General features: G+C 42.6%; 1 protein-coding gene across 8 annotated transcripts in view; it reads right to left on the reverse strand.

Annotated features, from left to right (window-relative positions):
* Window positions 1-18,870, reverse strand: part of pitpnc1a (phosphatidylinositol transfer protein cytoplasmic 1a) — a 244,277-nt gene that overhangs the window by 16,628 nt on the left and 208,779 nt on the right. For all 8 annotated transcript variants that reach the window (XM_069929757.1, XM_069929756.1, XM_069929761.1 and 5 more), the window contains one exon: window positions 14,710-14,805. In XM_069929757.1, coding sequence (XP_069785858.1) covers window positions 14,710-14,805 — 96 coding nt within the window. The remainder of the gene's footprint in view (window positions 1-14,709; window positions 14,806-18,870) is intronic.

Below are 18,870 nucleotides of genomic sequence, written 5' to 3' on the forward strand. Positions count from 1 at the left end.
ACAGATTCAAATTTAGTACTTCAGCCACAAATTTCATACTACTCAGACTGTTTTGATATGCTCAATTTTCTTTTATTGGCATCTAATAAACACAGCGCAATATTAGACTGAATTTACTTACATCTGCTGTAAGGCAGACAGATTTGCCATTGGCAGAAATTGCCTGAAGTGCCCTTACAGTCACAAAAAGAGAGTCCCCTCAGTGTCCCTGAATGTCTGTGGGTCTGCTGCCCTTACAGCAGCTCTGGCAGCTCTGGCATTTTGAAAGAGTCATTGAGAGGTCCAGATCCTTCAGGCTGCTGAGTCCATACTGAGAGACAATCACCCACTGATGTTAACCCCTGTATTTATTTTTATTCACCCACATCCTCATCAACTCCTCCTAGATTCTACCATTCACCTACATATTGGGGGCAGGTGACAATGACCAGTGAACTTGCCAACCTGCATGTCTTTGGGATGTGGAAGGAAGCCTGGGAGGAACTCACATATTCACAAGGAGAAGGAGCAAACTCCATGTAGACAGCACCCGAGGTTAGGATTGAACCAAGGTCTCCTGCACTGTGAGGTAGTGGCTTCTATCAGCTGTGCCACTATGCCACCACTCCATTATATAACTATCTGCTAGTCTCATGGTTCCAGTGTACATCATTACCTGCCTTGCAATTGAAGCATAACATAAAACAAATCTAATTTACACACATTCTTGAGCAGGTGCTGACCACCAGTTACCAGAGGATGTAAGTTGGGGAGGGGGGAGTTCTGGAAAAGCTGAATCACTCCAATGCAGATGTTTCATGATTAGGCACTTCCTCAAACCTGTAACCCACACCATTTTCAAACCTGTAACCACTCCATCTTCAAACCTGTAACCCACTCCATTTTCATAGCTGAGCAACTTTATTTCCATCGTGTTATCCAGCTTCCTTCTGAATTCACCGATTGTCTGTTTCCTGATCATTGTTACTCGCTGGATAAAAATAATTCCCCCCCACCCCCAAATTCTTGCTCAAACTTCAAGGTGTGTCCGGTAGTCTTGTACCATAAGAACGTGACAAGTAAACAGAGGAGTAGCCCATTTGATCACCCATATCTGATCTGCCAAATACTAAATTCATGGCTGACCTTTCACTTCAGGATCATACTCCTGTACTAACCTACATTGACCCACAATATCCAAAGGCCCATTTATTTTTGCTTTGAATATATTCAGGGACTGAGTTTTCCCCTACTCTCTTGAATATGGATCTCCAAAGAGTTATTCTGTCATTAAAAAAAATTCTTCTCACTTCAATCCCTTATCTAATGTGATGTGACTGGTGTAAGGCAGTCTTGTTAATTTAACAACACAAAACCTCAACACCTTCCCTCAAACTTCTTTGCTCCGAGGAGAAAATCCAGCTTTGCCAACCTGCTGTAGCTAAAACACTTTATCCCTGGAACCATTCTGATAAATCTCCTCTACATTCTCTCAAGGAGCTTTACATAATTTTTAGAGGTTTGATAATCAGAAGTGGATGTGATATTGCAGTTGTGGCAGAACCAGAGGGTCATAACGATTCAGCATAACCTCCCTGCTTTTATACACAACGATCCTATGTACTTAAGTAACTAATCTCTCAATCTATCCTGCTACCTACACACTCTTCAGAAGCATACTAATAAGATAATATTTCTTCTCCAAACCCCTTCTGCCCAGTGCATCACCTCATATTCCACATGTTAATTATCCACCCATTCTGTTCACTGTTCTTTTATTTGTTTACATGTATACGCTGTGTACATGTAGTACCAATAAGTGGTAATTCTGCCTTTCTCGCAGAAAAAAGAATCTCAGGGTTGTATGTAATGTCATATATGTACTCTGACAATAAATCTGAATTCTGAAATTCTCCTCACCTAGCTCATCATGGGGTCATTCTCAATGTTTGCCACACCTCCACATTTGATACCAGAATCAAAGTTTTAAATGTTACTTTGTATTTCAATATCCAGATCAATTGCATGCATCAAGAAGGCTGCAGCCCTTGAGGATTAAGACACGTAAGTGCTGGAGAAACTCAGCAGCTCACGCAGTGTTCATAGGAAGCATATATGTAACCAAGGTTTCGGGCCTGAGCCCTTCATCAAGGCGAGGGCAGAAAGCAGACAAGCCCCTGAATAAAAAGGAGGGGGGAGGAACAGTGTCAAAATGGAAACAAAAAAATGCAGATGCTGGAATTCTGAAACAAGAACAGAAAATAGTGGAAATATGCAGAGAAAAATAAAGATTAAGTCAATGATCTTTTTATCAGATCTATCTTCTGGTCTGAAAAACAATCATTAATCACAACTGATTTTGTCCTTTAAGCCGGCCTATTTTTAACCAAACAGGCACTGACACTCCTATTCCATGGACAGTTTTGTTAACAGCCTTTATATGTGGTAGTTTATCACATTTTATTAGAGTCCACTGCATTTTCTTCATCAAGCTTCTCCATTAAGTCATCAATTTGGTAAGGAACAGCTATTCTGTCAGCTTCAAATAGGAATTTGTATGTTGTATCGTGCAAGAAAGCCCATCCAAAAAATTTTCTTTTCTCGTTAAAACAATTGATAAAAATCAAACTGATGCCAGGTTTATACAAGGCCGATAAAATCTTCTCATTTTTCTGATCCCACCTCATCATCTCATTTTCTGGTTGTTACTTTACAATAACACTGGGTAAAATGTGTAAATTATTTAAAATTATTTAAACCCAAGTGAACCCATTGTGTCAGTGTTGCTCAGGATCAAAATATTTTATTGATACACTCTTTCAATATTATGCACAAGACGACAAGAACATTGAATATTAATAAATACAGGGTAGATTTCTCATCCTGATAGTGGACTGGGTACAGGTAGGTTTGTGAAGTAAAACATGAAAATCTGCAGACACCGTGGCTGACGTTAAAACACAATTCTGGAGAAACTCAGCAGGTGAAACAGTTACAGAGCAAAGATAAAGATCCTAGATGAAGGGCTCAAGCCTGAAACATTGGTTATGTATCTTTGTCTTTGCTCTGTAAAGTACACTGTTTCACCTGCTGAGTTTCTCCAGGATTGTGTTTCCACTAGTTGATGGTCAGGATGAATGTGATGGGCCAAAGGGCCCTCTATTCCAGACACTGGGAAGTGAAGAGTGTGAGATGGGAAGATGGATGGGTTTGAAATACAACTGGTGTCCTCTCAAGACAACACAAATCAACATCTAGATCTCTCAACAGCTGAGCTGCCATCTTACAAACACACACAAGATCTTGAGGGTCTTTAAAGGATGGATGTTTTCTATTATGGGAGAATCTACAACTTGAGGTAATTGTTTAAAATGAATGGATAGTTCACTCAAGACACAGATGAGGTGGTTTTTTTCTGGTGGGGGGTGGGGTGGTTCTGAACTCTCTTTGAGAGATAGTAGAAGCAGAGTATTTGAATATTCTTGTGAGAGTTGGATAGATATTTGATGACCAAGAAGGTAGAATGTTTCCAGGGATAAGTAAAAAAGCGAAGTTAAGGTTCTGATCTGGTGGGGAAGGTTCGAGGAACGGTGCAACTTCCTGCAATTAATTTCCGCGTTCACTTGCCAACTTAAAATGGTGAACAGAGTCCAATGTCCCCAGATAAACACCATCTCCCTCTAGACTGTAACAGATTTGATCAGAAAAACCAAAGCAAAGAAGTAACATCTGTTGATGACAAAATCTGCTTATTAGTTCATTGATTGATTTGCAGAACTGCTTGAACAAATTACCATTAGCAAGGCAATGCTAATTCAGTGATCTGGTCAATTAGCCAATCACCAGAAATTTGTGGTCCTATAAAAGCTTCATGCAAATAAACAGAGTCCATCAACTGATAGGTTTTATTGAAACTTGGGCCTTGGATCAGTGAGACAATCAATCATTTTAAGCAACCATTGACAAAAGACACAAATGTCTAAAAGTAAGAAAGAATTACAGCAGTAAAACCATACAATCTGAATGAATGAAATATGCCTTCAGCCAATACTTATTGAAAAAAATTGGTTACTAATTTATTAAAATTGAAAATTTCCTGCTTAATGTACAGAATTTGCATCGAGTGGTAAGGTTGGCGCAGCAATTAGTGCAACGCTGTTACAGCGCCAGTGATTGAGACTGGGGTTTGAATCCCACACTATATGTAAGGAGTGTGTACGTTCTCCCCAAGTCTGCATGGGTTTTCCACAGGAGCTCCAGTTTCCACCCACCATTTGAAACGTACCAGGGGTGTAGATTTATTGGGGGCAGCACAGGCTTGAGGGCCAAAATGGCCTGTTACCATATTGTATGTCTAAATTTAATATAAAAAAAATTAAATTTGAATGAAAAGCGAAGCTAAAGAAGATGGCACCATTTGTCTGAGGATGTTGATTATCTTGATATCATTACTGAAGGCAAAGATTTCTCAGTGGTCATCTGTTGAAGATTCAGATCAATAGGTCAATTGGACCAATATAAATGGACTCAAACAGCAGAGCATAATATGGTATAATTGTACAGAGATGAGAACAAAAAGCACAAGTTGAATTGATGTATCATTCATAATGCAATAAAATATCATAACAAGCTTCAAAGAGGTGAAAAATCAGGTACCATTCCTTGAGAACTAAACTCACAAGAGTCAAGTATTAGGTTATGATAAGGGTCTTGAAGAAAGAGAGAGGTGCAACAAGCAAGTGAAGCTGAGAGCATGGGTATGAAACAGATGAGGCTGGAACAGAAAAGATTGGGGGTTGAAGTTGAATGAGTGGAGGGATGGCATGATAGTTAGGGCAGTGTAGGTCAGAATGGGGGAACCTTTATGTACTTGAATGAGGATTGTAAGTTCATTTTGCAGGGACCGAGATGGGCAATAAAGATCAGGAAAGACTTGAATGGCAACGAATGGGTTTCAGAGTACACATGGGAATACTTGGTGGGTTTAATTTTTTCTTTTGTAGCTTGTTCACCGAAACACTTTTTATTCAACTCCAACCCCCAACCTTTTCTAACCTTGCCCTAACTATCATGCCATCCCTCCACTCATTCAACTTCAACCCCCAATCTTTTCTGTTCCAGCCTCATCTGTTTCATACCCATGCTCTCAGCTTCACTTGCTTGTCCTTTTCGAGACACTGCAACCACACAAACTCCTGTTCGGCAAACTGAGCTCCAGATCCAAACCTCTGACATGATCAGGAAGCCTTCAGCACCAGAGTCCCTTCAGGAGGGCTTTTTCTCCACAGTATCCTCCAAATCCTGGCTCTGATACCTGGTTCTCATGAGCCAGTCTCCAGTAGCTTGCACCCCATGCAAGTCCCCTGACTGCAAGTCGCCTGCAGCCTGTGTGGGTCCCTTGGCCACTAAGCCCCTCATTGGTCCATCTCCATAGTAGGGTCATCTTCTCAGCAGGAGTTCTCGCCATTTCTGGTACCCTGCACCAGTCCACTGCTCCCCGAAATCTGCAACCCCTCATGGCTGCTGCCAAGTATAAGCACCGTGATCTTTGGCACAGACATTGGCATTTGCACAGTTTCACTTACATATGCTGGTGGCTCCTTTAAAAGGCTCTGAAAAGCCTGCATGGCTTTAGGACTGAGAAGTTGAATCCTTTGGAGCAGTGCTGTGTTTCCGCTCCCCACTCCACTGGGTCCACACTAGCTGCAACACTGCCATTACAAAAGTTCTGACAGTCTAGGAGTCCCCTTTAGTGTCAGTCTATTTGCAAGAAAGGCTATAAACCAAAATTCATTGCTCCATGGCATGATTAAACTGCTGAATAAATAATTATTCAAATAGTTATCATGAGTTTTGGAGACCTGCTTGCCTATTTCTGTTAACCATCTTATGTTATGACAGACAATGTGGTTAAAAGCAAGGACGGCCGGCAGTGAAAATGGCTGAGAGGGAGACATCCATCATGGTTCCGTTCATCTGAAGATGAGGAAGAGCATTTGCAAAAAACAGCACATTTAGTATAACAGTTAATGCAATGCCATTACAGTGCCAGTGACCCGGGTTTGAATCCAGTGCTGACTCTAAGGAGTTTGTACATTCTTCCCAGTGACCACGTGGGTTTCCTCTGGGTACTTCAGTTTTCCCCCCAACTTCCAAACATATGGAGTATGTAGGTTAATTGGGTGTAATTGGGCAGCATGGGTTTCATGGGCTGAAAGAATGAGAGGTGACTTAATAAAGGTCTAGAAGATTATGAGAGGCATAGATAAGGTAGACAGCCCAGTGTGGGAGTAGCAAACACCAGAGGACATCTGTACAAAGTGAAGGGAAGGAAGTTTAGGGGAGACATTGGGGTAAGTTTTTTTTAAGCAGGGAGTGTGGGTGCCTGGAATGCCTTGTCAGGGGAAACGGTGGAGACTGAAACAATGGGGGCATTTAAGAGACTCTTAGACAGGCAAATGGATGAAAGAAAATAGAGGATTATGAGGTGTATGTCGAGCACATCTGAATCTGAAATCAGAAGTCGGCCCATCTGCACTGCCATTCTATCATGAGCTGATCCATCCTCCCACTCAACCCCACTCCTGGCTGATCCATCCTCCCACTCAACCCCACTCCCGGCTGATCCATCCTCCCACTCAACCCCACTCCTGGCTGATCCATCCTCCCACTCAACCCCACTCCCGGCTGATCCATCCTCCCACTCAACCCCACTCCTGGCTGAACCATCCTCCCACTCAACCCCACTCCCGGCTGATCCATCCTCCCACTCAACCCCACTCCCGGCTGATCCATCCTCCCACTCAACCCCACTCCTGGCTGATCCATCCTCCCACTCAACCCCACTCCCGGCTGATCCATCCTCCCCCTCAACCCCACTCCCGGCTGATCCATCCTCCCACTCAACCCCACTCCCGGCTGATCCATCCTCCCACTCAACCCCACTCCTGGCTGATCCATCCTCTCACTCAACCCCACTCCCGGCTGATCCATCCTCCCACTCAACTCCACTCCTGGCTGATCCATCCTCCCACTCAACCCCACTCCTGGCTGATCTATCCTCCCACTCAACCCCACTCTTGGCCTGCTCTTTGTAAACCTTGATGCCCTGATTAATCAAATACCTGTCAATCTCTGCCTTAAGTACACCCAACAAACTTGTTTCTACAGTTGTCTGTGGCAACAAGTTACCCAGACTCATGACTCTCTGGCTAAAGAAACTTCTCCACATCTCTGGTTCAAATTGAGACCCTTTTATCCTGAAGTTGTGCCCTCTTGTCCTAGACTCCCCAACCAAGGGAAACAACCTTACCACATCGACTCTGTCCAGGCCTTTCAGTATTCAAAATGCCTCTATGAGGTCCCCCCTCATCCTTCTGTACTCCAACAAGTACAGTCCAAGAGCCGACAATCATTCCTTATATTTTAACCCTTTCTTTCCCAGTATCCTTCTAGTAAATCTTCTCTGAAACCCCTCCAACACCGGCTTGTCTTTTCTCAAAAAAGGCACCCAAAACTATACACAGTGAGGCCTCACCAGTGACCTATGGAGTCTCAGAGGTAATGGATTGAGTGAAATTAACCCTCATTGTTTTCCTGTATCCACCAGTAGTTCCCATCACAGCATGAGGGCAGGACAAGCAAGATAACATTATATGGTGGAAGGAGCAAGGAATATAAAGGAAAAGTAAATTACGCATTCCCAGGTGAGAGTCAGATCATCTCTGCAAACCAGATATAACCAGCACGGTTGGCATGGAGGTTAGCACAATGCCTTTACAGCACCAGTGATTTGGACTGGTGTTCGAGTCCCACGCTGTCTGTAATTTCTCCCTCTGTTTGTGTGTGGGTTTTCCTCAGGGGCTCTGGTTTCCTCCCATGGATCAAAATGTACGAGGGGTTGTAGGTTAATTGGGTGTAAATTGGGCAGCACGGACTCGTGGGCCAAAATGGCCTTTTACCGTGCTGTATAAATTTAAATTTAAAATATAAAAAAAAATTAAAGATAAAGGCAGTTAAAAAAAAACTATCTGTACTTTAAATAGACAGGATACATTTGAAATTGGCTTGAGATGTTGGGATAAAAAATGCAGAATGATGAGCTAAGTTCTCCCAATCCTTCCCAGTTTCATGGAGGAGGTGAGGCAAAAGAAAACTTACACAGTAAATGGCTATGATCTAGAGTGCAAAGCCTGAAGATGTGGTGGATGAGATTCAATTCTGGCTTTGAGAATTGCATTAACGTTTGAAGGCATGGAAATGCAGGGCTCTGGACGGAGAGTGAGTAAACAGGCCTGGTCAGATTGAGTCATCAACTTTCTGGTATGAATGGCCTCCTCTTGTGCTATAATGATTTTACGATACAAAATTCAAATTACATAGGAAAAACAATTCTGACTCAAAATATAGCATAGGTTCATTGGAATTTGGAGATTCATTAAGCGGATCCAGAACCATTCACTCTACTTGTCGATGAAAATGAAAGAACCCGCACAAATGGATGACATCCTTCTTTTAAGTTCGACAATTATTGCTTGAATTCATGGCTGTCATTGAAATAATGTAGGGGATGCAGAGTGGTGAATGTTGCAGTAGTTAATCTTTTACTCCTGCCCCTCCTCCAACCTTTTTATTCAGGCACCTGCCTGCTTTTTTTGCTCATACCTTCATGAAGGGGCCGAAACATTGGATATGTATGCTGCATAACCTGCTGAGATTCTCTAGCACTTTTGTATATTAGACTGACATGCTGGTGCTTTAAATGCTCCAGATTTACAAGGTATAAATCTTCAAATTCACAAGAGATTTCTGCCCAGACACTGAAGTGTTGCTATTTAATAGTTTGTTTTGGTTAATGGAGATTCAGAATTGATGCAAGTGAATGCTGGCTGGAGCTAAATCCTCACAGAAGAGAAGCATATATCTGGGGAAGAGTATTTCTGAGCACCGTGGCTTGGGATGGTGACATGAAAAAATATAGGGTCCCTTTGCACTTCTGAATCTTGAATATAAAGGATCTTTCCATTGCATGTTCAATGACATAGAAACCAACAGAGTTAGTGGGCATATGAAGATAAACTCAGATATTGCCTGACCTGCTCAGAAATTTGAGTTCTTTTGGTTTATATTTTGGATTCCCAGCACGTTTTGCCTTGTAGACATAGGTGGGATGTGAAACAGAATTCTAAGTTACATAATAGTGGGGTAAGTAAATTTGATTAATTATATTTGGAGCCAAAGGCACCATCTAATGTGTCCAAGGGCAAAGAGTCTCGGAAGATGACGGCTGTCACTTTTGGTTTGTGTGAAGCTTGTTCCTGAAGCTACCCTCTGGCTAAAAGGGAGCAGCCAGACAGTGTACAAGACCATAATCTTATCTCTTCTTCACAAGATGGTGCTGTACTAGGACTGGGCCTGGCCAGCAGCGAGAGGAGCCTTCCTGGTCAGATCCTTGTACAACCAGAACATTACCCACAACTCATGTTGTCCCTGAGATGACTGTGGTGGCATGGAGACAGTTGCCCACCTCTTTACTGAAAGCTGATTTGCTAAGTGTGTGTGGAGAAGGAGGTAGGGGTCCTTGTCACGGTTCATCCACAGCGGCAGCGTGACAGAGGACTCTCTGATCGATGGGTTGTTCCCATGGACACACACAGAGTCAGACATCCAGAACAGCTGGAAGATCATCAACTTAGTAAAAGATGCACTTTGGTCTGCCCGAAACTTGTTGGTCTTTCAGCACACAGAGATGTCAGTGAGGAATCCCAGCCAATGCAAGAGCACGGTGGTGAAATGCCACAGTCTAGGGTCCTCCCATTACTGGGCACTGAGGGGCTGAGACTGAGGGGAAGTCCCTCAAAGAATGCGGGGGGGGGGGAAGGGAGAGAAGTGATAAAGTGCCACAGTGGTGTAATGGTGTATTGAGAGAACAAATGTAACAATGTACATTGATGGAAATGTATAGATATGATTGACACTAAGGGTGTGAAAAGACCTTGAATGGTTTTCTTTCTTGTAAATAATTTATTGTGAATTAAGTCTAATTTTGGAAATTAAACACAGTAGTAAGCACACATAGAAATAAATGAGGCTCATCGTTATGACCAAGATGCGGTTGCAAAGTGACAGGCTTTGTAGTTAAATGTTCCAGAACTTTTACCCTTCAGAAGGGGCAGGCAAAATGAAAACAAAGTGGGCATCCTGATAGGAGGCTGTGCAAGAACCACGGATGCAAAACTCAAGCTGGAGGACCTCAGTCCAGTTGAAGAGCCTCAATCTGAAACATCAACTGTCTACTTCCCTCCACAGATGCTGCCTGAACTACTGGGGTTCCTCCAGCAGTTTGATTTTGCAACTAATGTTAAAGATTTAGATAAAAGCTGTCAAGAAAAAGGATCATAGCTCAGAAAAAAAATCAAGAAGCAGAATCTGTTTGAGTTCAGGAAAAGCAAGTGAGAGAAAGGATTGGTGGAAGTTATACATAGGTCCACACACAGAAGTGGTAAGTTAAGACGTTATATATAAGGAATTCAAATAGTGTAAATTAGCAGTAGTAGCATAGAGAAAAGATTATGGAACATATAAGAGGCGTTTTTTTCTCGATTGTTGTGTTGAGGAATAATGGCAATTTTAGGTCAAACACTGAATTAGAGAGTCTAATCTGATGATCTCATCATTAAGAGCCACAGGAGAAAAGTAATCTTTCTCGGTTGTAGTTCAATTTATATCATGTCTTCAATCTGAATAAAAAAACTGGTATGAAAGATTAAAAAACTACATTCAAAATGCCTGTAAGCATGAAGTAACTAACATTCGAAGAGTTAATACAGAGTGTACAACAGCCATTGTCGACAGGGCCCTACGCACCCACATCCCACCCCCCCCCCACCTTGGGGGGGGGGCCACAGCAAATTTAAATAAGACCCTTGTTTTCTTTTAATCTCACATAACATAAATATTTTTAATTTTTTTTGTGCAGACAGTAGGGGACAGTACAGAAGAAATCAAAACTTGACTGCTTCACAGGGAAGGGGGCTCATAAACTTTGAACAGAGTCCTGGGGGAAGGGGGCTAGTCAAAAAAAGGTTGAGAGGTGTCTGGTCTATAACAAACATACATCTTGATGTGGCACAAAAATGAAAAGTGGTCCAGTGGTGCCTATTACGATATATTAAATACAGTATGATATTAAGGGAAAAGGTGCATGAAGTTGGCAGAATAAGTAGAAAGTCTGAAGCTTGAGAAGATTTTCAGAATTCAGCAAAAGGTTCCACACTGTTGTTAAAGAAAGGGAAAATGCAATGTAAGAGTTGTCCACTGAGACACACAGACTGCTGAAGGTTCTATAAGCAGCTAGAAAGGAAAAGATGACCTCAGGTTATTACAAATCTCTTGCAGACAAATTACATTGGGTAAAAGAAAATGGCAGAGAAATTAAACAAGTTCAGGATGAGAGATAAGATTGAGACTGGTTTACTACATTCACGAGATTAGAAGGATAAGAGGCAATGCATTGAAATAAATTTTTTTTTGAATATTTCACTTTTGATTTTCAAATACACCATACAAATCCAAACAAACAACACAATTTCTTTCAACAATAGTATATAACATATATTTCCCCAACCTCTCTCCCCTCCCTCCTGTACCCTAATACAACAAAGAAAAGATTACATAAAGAACCAAATATCAGTAAAGTCACAAACCCTTAAGGGAACTTAAGAAAAACCCAAAGAAACCTAAAACAAAAAAGATAAGGAACAAAATACAAGAACATCTCATCTGTGCCATGACCAATTTCATTGATCTCAATCATTTCACTACTGGCATGGATTGTTGCATTTCCTTTATTCAGAAGGAGTAGAATTATATCTGTGTACCAATGTATTGTAGATAGCGTTGCCACACCCTAATAAATGTGCCATATTTCCTCCTTAAATTGTATGTGATTTTCTCCAGGGAAAATACAATTCTGATTTCCGTATTCTATTGTGTCATATTTAATTGGGAGTGACTGCCATACCCTTCCTGGGTTACCGACAAGGCGACCTGCACAAACTGAATTTGGTAGCTGGGCAGTTTAAAACTCATATTCCAGAGGGTACAATTCTGGACCCTGTGGAAAATCCACTTTTGTAAATTTTTTCCAGGTCCTCCCAGAAGGAGGAATAAAATTCTTGCTAAAAGTTATGTTTTGGTGCTCTGAGGTTTTAGGAAGCTATGAAGGACTGTCTCAGCAAGAAATAAAGGACAGAAAATGTGACGAGAATGATGGCAGCTTTTGGTTTCATTCCCCATGGTAAAATTCAACATTTTTTTATTGTCATTTAATAAAACAGGTGTAATATTACACAAAATTTATTTTAGTCTGCTGTAAGGAAGTAAAAGAATCAGCATCAGTAGAAATTGCCCGGTGCTCCTTATAGTCAGAGAGAGAGAAGCAAAAGAGAGTCCCCCAGAGTCATTGGGTATCTGTAGATTCACCTCCAGCGCTCCTGCAGCCTCTGCAGCCACACACACTTCAGTCCAAACCATTGGCAACCTGAACTCCAGATCCAAACCTCTGACGTGATCAGGAAGACTTCAGTGCCCTTGGCAGCCTCACGCATCCTGGTTCAAGACCTGGCACTCCTTCAGCCAGTCTTGAGCCAGTCTCCAACAGTCCATAGCCTGGTGTGAGTCCTCTGACCGCAGTCACCAACAGCCTGCAGCCTGCGTGGGTTCCTCACCTTGAGTCACTAACAGCTCACCACTTTTATGTTCTTCAGCCGCAGAGCCCATCACTCGTCCACTCCTGTGGTCACATTCCACAGGGTCTCCTCTGCTTCTCCTTCTCAAGCGGGGGATGGTCTCCCCACTTTCTGGTGCACTACACCAGTCTTCTGCTTTCCCTTGAAGCTACTGCTGAACACAGGTGCCACCATCTTGGGCCCAGACACTGTGGTCATGGGATTTTAAAATAAAACCACCATCAGCTCCTTTAACCAGCCATTTAAAGCCTGTACAGATCTGAATGATGGCGGTTGGACTGTGCGGTAGAACCTCGCGGAGGAGCGTTGTGTCTCCTCTCCCTACTCTCTGCAGGTCCAGACCAGCAGCAGCGCTGCAGTTGCAGTAAATCTGGTAGCACCACCATTTTTTTTATATAAGACATTTTTGAGGTATTGTGTGCAGTTATGGTCGCCCAACTACAGGAAAGATGTAAATAAAATTGAAAGAGTGCAAAGAAGATTTATGAGGATGCTGCTGGGACTTGAGGAATTGAGTTACAGGGAAAGGTTAAGCAAAGTGTATAGCGGTTAGCGCAATGCCTTTACAGCGCCAGCAATTGGGACCAAGGTTTGAATCTCACAATGTTTGTAAGGAGTTTTTATGTACTCCCTGTGTCTGTGTGGGATTTCCCTGGGGGCACCAGTTTCCTCCCACTGTTCGAAACCTACCGGGGGTGTAGGTTAATTGAGTGTAAATTGGGTGGCATGGACTGGTGGGCTGAAATGGCCTGTTACGTTAGGACTTCATTCCCTGGAGTGTAGAACAATGGGGGGGGGGGGGGGGGGAAGATTTTTTGGAGGTATACAAAATTAACTTGGGTATAAATAAAGTAAATGCAAGTTGGCTTTTTCCACTGAGGGTAGTTGAGATACAAACCAGAGGACATGGGTTAAGGGTGAAAGGGGAAAAGTTTAGGGGGAACATGAGAGGGAACTTCTTCACATGGAGAGTTGTGGGAGTGCAGAACGAGCTGCCAGCTGAAGTGGTAAATGTGGGCTCAATTTTAACATTTAAAAAGAATTTGGACAGGAACCTGGATGGGAGTTGCAGAGAGGGCTATGGTCTGGGTCCAGGACAGTGGGATGAGACAGAATGATAGTTCAGCACAAAGAAGGGCCAAAGGGCCTATTTTCTGTCCTGAAAAGTTCTATGGTGCAATGTATTCCTTACAAGGGATAGGAATTGAACTGCAGCTGCCTCAAACTTCTTGGCAGAAAAGAATATGCTTGAATTTAACCAGTTTCACCGTTAGTCACATATTTTTAAAGTTGCATTTTCTCCTGGATGCTACACTATTATTCTATTTTTCTACAAATTAATAACTTTTCTAGTTCGATATTGTTGTTAAAATCTTCCAATTTATTGCAAGTTTCATTCAGAGTAAGGCAAACAACTGTTATCTGTGGAAGGAGATGGAACAATATCTGCATCTTTTGAGGGTAAGATGCAGAATTAGGCATCCCCATTATTGAGCACGTCTACAGGGAACACTGCCATCGGAGAGCAGCAGTAATCATCAAAGTCCCACACCACCAAGCACATGCTCTGTTCTCGCAGCTGCCATCAAGAAAGAGGTATTGATGTCACAAGACTTGTACCACCAGGATCAGGAACAGCTACTACCCCTCCACCATCAGAGTTCTCAATGGCAAACTCAATCAGAGACTCATTTAAGGACTCATGCACTTGATTTGATTTTCTTTTGGTCCTCTCTGTATTGCCCAGTCAGTTTGTTTACATTCATTATCTATTTACACATTTATGCTGTGTTCCGTTTATTTTTTGCACTACCATTTAGTGGTGATTCTGCCGTGCCCACAGGAAAAAAGGAATCTCAGGATTGTATGCGATGTCATATATGTACTCTGACAATAAATCTGAGAAACCTGAAATCTCCTTCTCTCTCTTTGCACTGCAGCTCCATTCTGCCCAAATGTTCAGGTATATTTCCTCACTTACCTCAGAATCTTTGTAGTAACGCTCTGAAATTTCATCGTAAGCAATATCAATGAAACACACGTCTCTTTCAACATCTTTCACCTCTGAATCAAAGATCTGCAACACACAAAATTTTTCACGATGAAAAATAATTCAACAGAAGTTAGATATTCATCCAATGTGTAAGGACTAATAGATACCTCTAGGTCAGTGAAAAAGAACAACAGAATCATGGAGTTATATAGATCAAGTAGAAGATATCAAAAGTTAATGGCACACAAGGTTGTTTGGCCCATCATGTACATGCTGGAATTTTGTGCAGAAATTCACTGAGTCCCAATCTCCTACTCTTCCCTCTGGCCCTGGTGTCTACCCTCATCCATCTGTTCAAGTCAAATCAAGTCAAGTTTTTGTCATCTGGTTGTACAAGAACAACCCAACGAAACAGCGTTCTTGCCTTGGTGCAGACACACAACCAGACATAACCATATAGACAAATAACACATATGTAGGACAAGTATTTTACCGATACAAATAAATTAATAAATATTGTTTCATGAATATGAGATTCTCGGATGGTTAGTGCGAGCTGTTCCTTTGGTCTTTCAGCATTCTCACTGACTGTGGATGAAACTGTTCCTCAGCCTGGTGGGTTCTGATACTCCTGTATCTCTTTCCTGAAGGGAGCAGCTGAAGGAGTCTGTGTGCAGGGTGGAAGGGGTCATCAATCCCGGTAGATAATATCGATGAGGCAAGGAGGGGAGGGAGACTCCAGTGATCCTCTCTGTCACTCTTACAGTCCTGTGGATTGAGCGCCAATCCATTTCTCTGCAGAAACCGTACCACATTTTGTTGCAGCCAGCCAGGACGCTCTTATAGAAGGTTGACAAAATGGTGGTCAGTAGCCTTGCCTAGTTCAGTCTTCTCAGGAAGTGTAATTCCCTCTTCAAAGATCTCTCCTGTCTCTACCACCCTACAGCAGAGTCTGATATCATGATCATTTACTCACATCCTCCTTCTATCTTTTGCCCATCATTTTGAATCTATTTTATCTGCTCCCATGAACCATCTGCAAATGGAAACAGTTTTTCTCTTTCCTGTCTGAAGCCTTTACGATCTTATAAATCTGCAGCAAATTCCCTCAATTTCCAAAGAGAACAACTGCAGCTTCTTCAGTGTCAACGTCCTCATTTCTGTACTCATTCTAATGAATCTTTCTCTGAGTTCGAAAAGCTTTACACTCTTTCTGGAGTGCAGCAGCCGGGATTATATGCATTATTCCAGTTGCAGTCGAAGCAGTTGTGGTTAAATGAAGTGCCACACAATCTCATTACTTTGAAAAGTAAAACAAATGGATATTAGAGATTTCTTGAATGGATTGTGAAGAATGCATTTTTTTGGTTTCAGATCTTCCATGTGTGTGGCATGTCAACTCAAGCAGGGGCTGTCCTGTGACAGCAGCAACACATGTCTGGGAGTCACTTAAAACCATAGAACACTACAGCATAGAAATTGGCCCCTTTGGCCCTTCTAATCTGTGCCAAACCATTTTTTAATGCCTAGTCCCACTGACCTGCACTCAGTCCATAGCCCTCCCTACCCCTTGCATTCATGTATTCTGTCCAAATTCTTCTTAAATGTTAAAATTGAGCCCACATTCGTGACCTCAGTTGGCAGCAAGTTCCATACTCCCACCAACTCTGTGTGAAGAAGTCCCCTCTCATGTTCCCCTAAACTTTTCCCCTTTCCCTCTTAACCCATGTCCTCTGGTTGTATCTCACTTAACCTCAGTGGAAAAAGCCTACCTCCATTTCCTCTGTCTATCCCCCTCATAGTTTTAAATACCTCAATCAAATCTCCCCTCATTCTTCTGCGCACCAGGAAATAAAACCTTAACCTGTTTAACCTTACCCTGTAACTCAGTTCCTGAAGTCTGGGTAACATCCTAATGACTTTTCTCTGCACCATTTTAATCTTATTGATAACTTCCCTGTAGTTAGGTGATCAAAACTGCACACGATACTCCAAACTTGGCCTCACCAAGTTACCATAACATCCCAACTCCTGTACTCAATACTTTGATTTATGAAGGCCAATATGCCAAAAGCTCTCTTTACAACCTTATCTACCTGTGACACCACTTTCAGGGAATTATATATGTATATTTACAGGTCTCTCTGTTCTACTGCACTCCTCAGTGCCCTACCATTCATTTCTTGGTTTGTCCTTCCAAAATGCAACACCTCACACCTGTCTGCATTAAATTCCATCTGCCATTTTTCAGCCCATTTTTCCAGCTGGCCCAGATCCCTCTTCAAGCTTTGAAAATCTTCTTCGCTGTCCACAGTCCCTCCAATCTTAGTGTCATCTGCAAACTTGCTGATCCAGATCATTGATATAGATGACAAATAACAATGGTCCCAGCACTGATCCCTGTGGCACACCAGGAATCACAGGCCTCCAGTCTGAGAAGCAATCATCCACCACTACTCTCTGGCTTCTCCCATCCAGCCATTGTCGAATCCAGTTCACTATTTCACCATGAATGCCTAGTGTCTGAACGTTCCAGACTAACCTTCCACGCGGGACCTTGTCGAAGGCCTTACTAAAGTCCGTGTAGACAGTATCCACAAGAAACTGTAGAGAGTTTCTCAAATCAACCAACAAATCAACCTCCATCGACTTTGCCAGCACCTCCTGCTGTCTCAGGAAAGCTACTAAACATAATAAAGGACGCATCCCATCCCGGACGTACTCCTCTTATCCCCATTCCAACAAGCAGAAGATACACCAGCTTGAAAACACAATTCAAAGCCAGTTTCTTTATTACAGTTATCAGCCTCTTAAATGGACCTCCCATTGGTAAAAGATGATGCCCTGAGCTGCTCTAACAGTGCTTTTCTTTACACCTTGCACTTTACCCTTGTAACTCGATGTCCTGCACTCTTTGACAGAATGTCATACGACACCATGCACATTTGTCATATTGTGGCACTACCTGCTGCACTTAAGCATTGATTGACTTGCCTGGATAAAACATAAAATAAATATTTTCCCTATATCTTGGTACAGGTACACGATCCTTTATCTGGAAACCTTGGGGGAAAATATGTTCCGAATTTCGGATTTTTCCGGATTTCGGAAAGCCCTCCTGAATTGTGCTGCTTATCTACCCCCCACGCCATTCCAGTCGCCTGGCAGTCTCCCCCAACGGCTACCTCCCCCGACCACGGTCCCTCGGCTGCCTGGACGCCTCCCCCGACCGCCGGTCCCTCAGCCACCGGACGTCTTCCTCCGACCGCCGGTCCCCCGGCTGCCTTCCCCAACCGCCGGTCCCCACTTGCCGGATTTTGGAGCTTTCCAGATTTTAGGTGTCCAGATAAAGGATCGTGTACCTGTATATGTGACAATAAAGAATTAAATTCAACTATATTCAACAAACTGCGTGAATAGAGTTTCTGGGACAAGTAGTTAATTGAATATTCTACTGGATCACTCACTTCTTGTATTGCTCTTTTTATTTCAGCAACTGCTATGTCCTGTTTGTCATGCAGCAAGTAGCCACAAATTGTTACATTTCCACTAAATATATATGAATGTTTCTAAAATTTACAAAAGGAGAAGTTGTTAAACATAATGTACCACTAGATGGCGTCTGAGAGCCATGCAGAAAAATATATTCTGATCACTGCATATTTTCTTTTGTCTATTTTAGCCATTAACACTGTAAGCCCTTGGCAGAACCTTACAATTACCCAGCAAAAATAGTTAGATACATTGGTGCAGATGTGTGCCAGTGCTGGCTTTGATCCACATGCCCAGAACTGTTTGAAAGAGGCTCAGAGAGGCTTACCCTTCCATATTCCTGCCTTTCCAACTGAGGACAGGGTTCTGCCACTCTCTGGTTGTGGTGATATGTAATTATACCACTAGGTCACCAGGGGTCATCCCGATGACCTTGTGTATCAAGCAGTCCAGAGCTACAGTCTAGCCTTCCAGGTTCGTCTTGCAGAGAGACGAGACCTCTCAGTGTACATATTAGTTTATTAAAGCTGTCTTATACACGCACTGCTGGTGTGGTTATTGTCAGTACACTGGTGAAGGATCTTCCATAACACTAGGCTTTCCCGCACTGATATCTGGATTAAAAGTGGTGGGGGAGGGGGTTGAATCACTTCAGAA

This window comes from Narcine bancroftii, chromosome 3 (assembly GCF_036971445.1).
Source record: "Narcine bancroftii isolate sNarBan1 chromosome 3, sNarBan1.hap1, whole genome shotgun sequence".
Lineage (NCBI taxonomy): Eukaryota > Metazoa > Chordata > Chondrichthyes > Torpediniformes > Narcinidae > Narcine > Narcine bancroftii.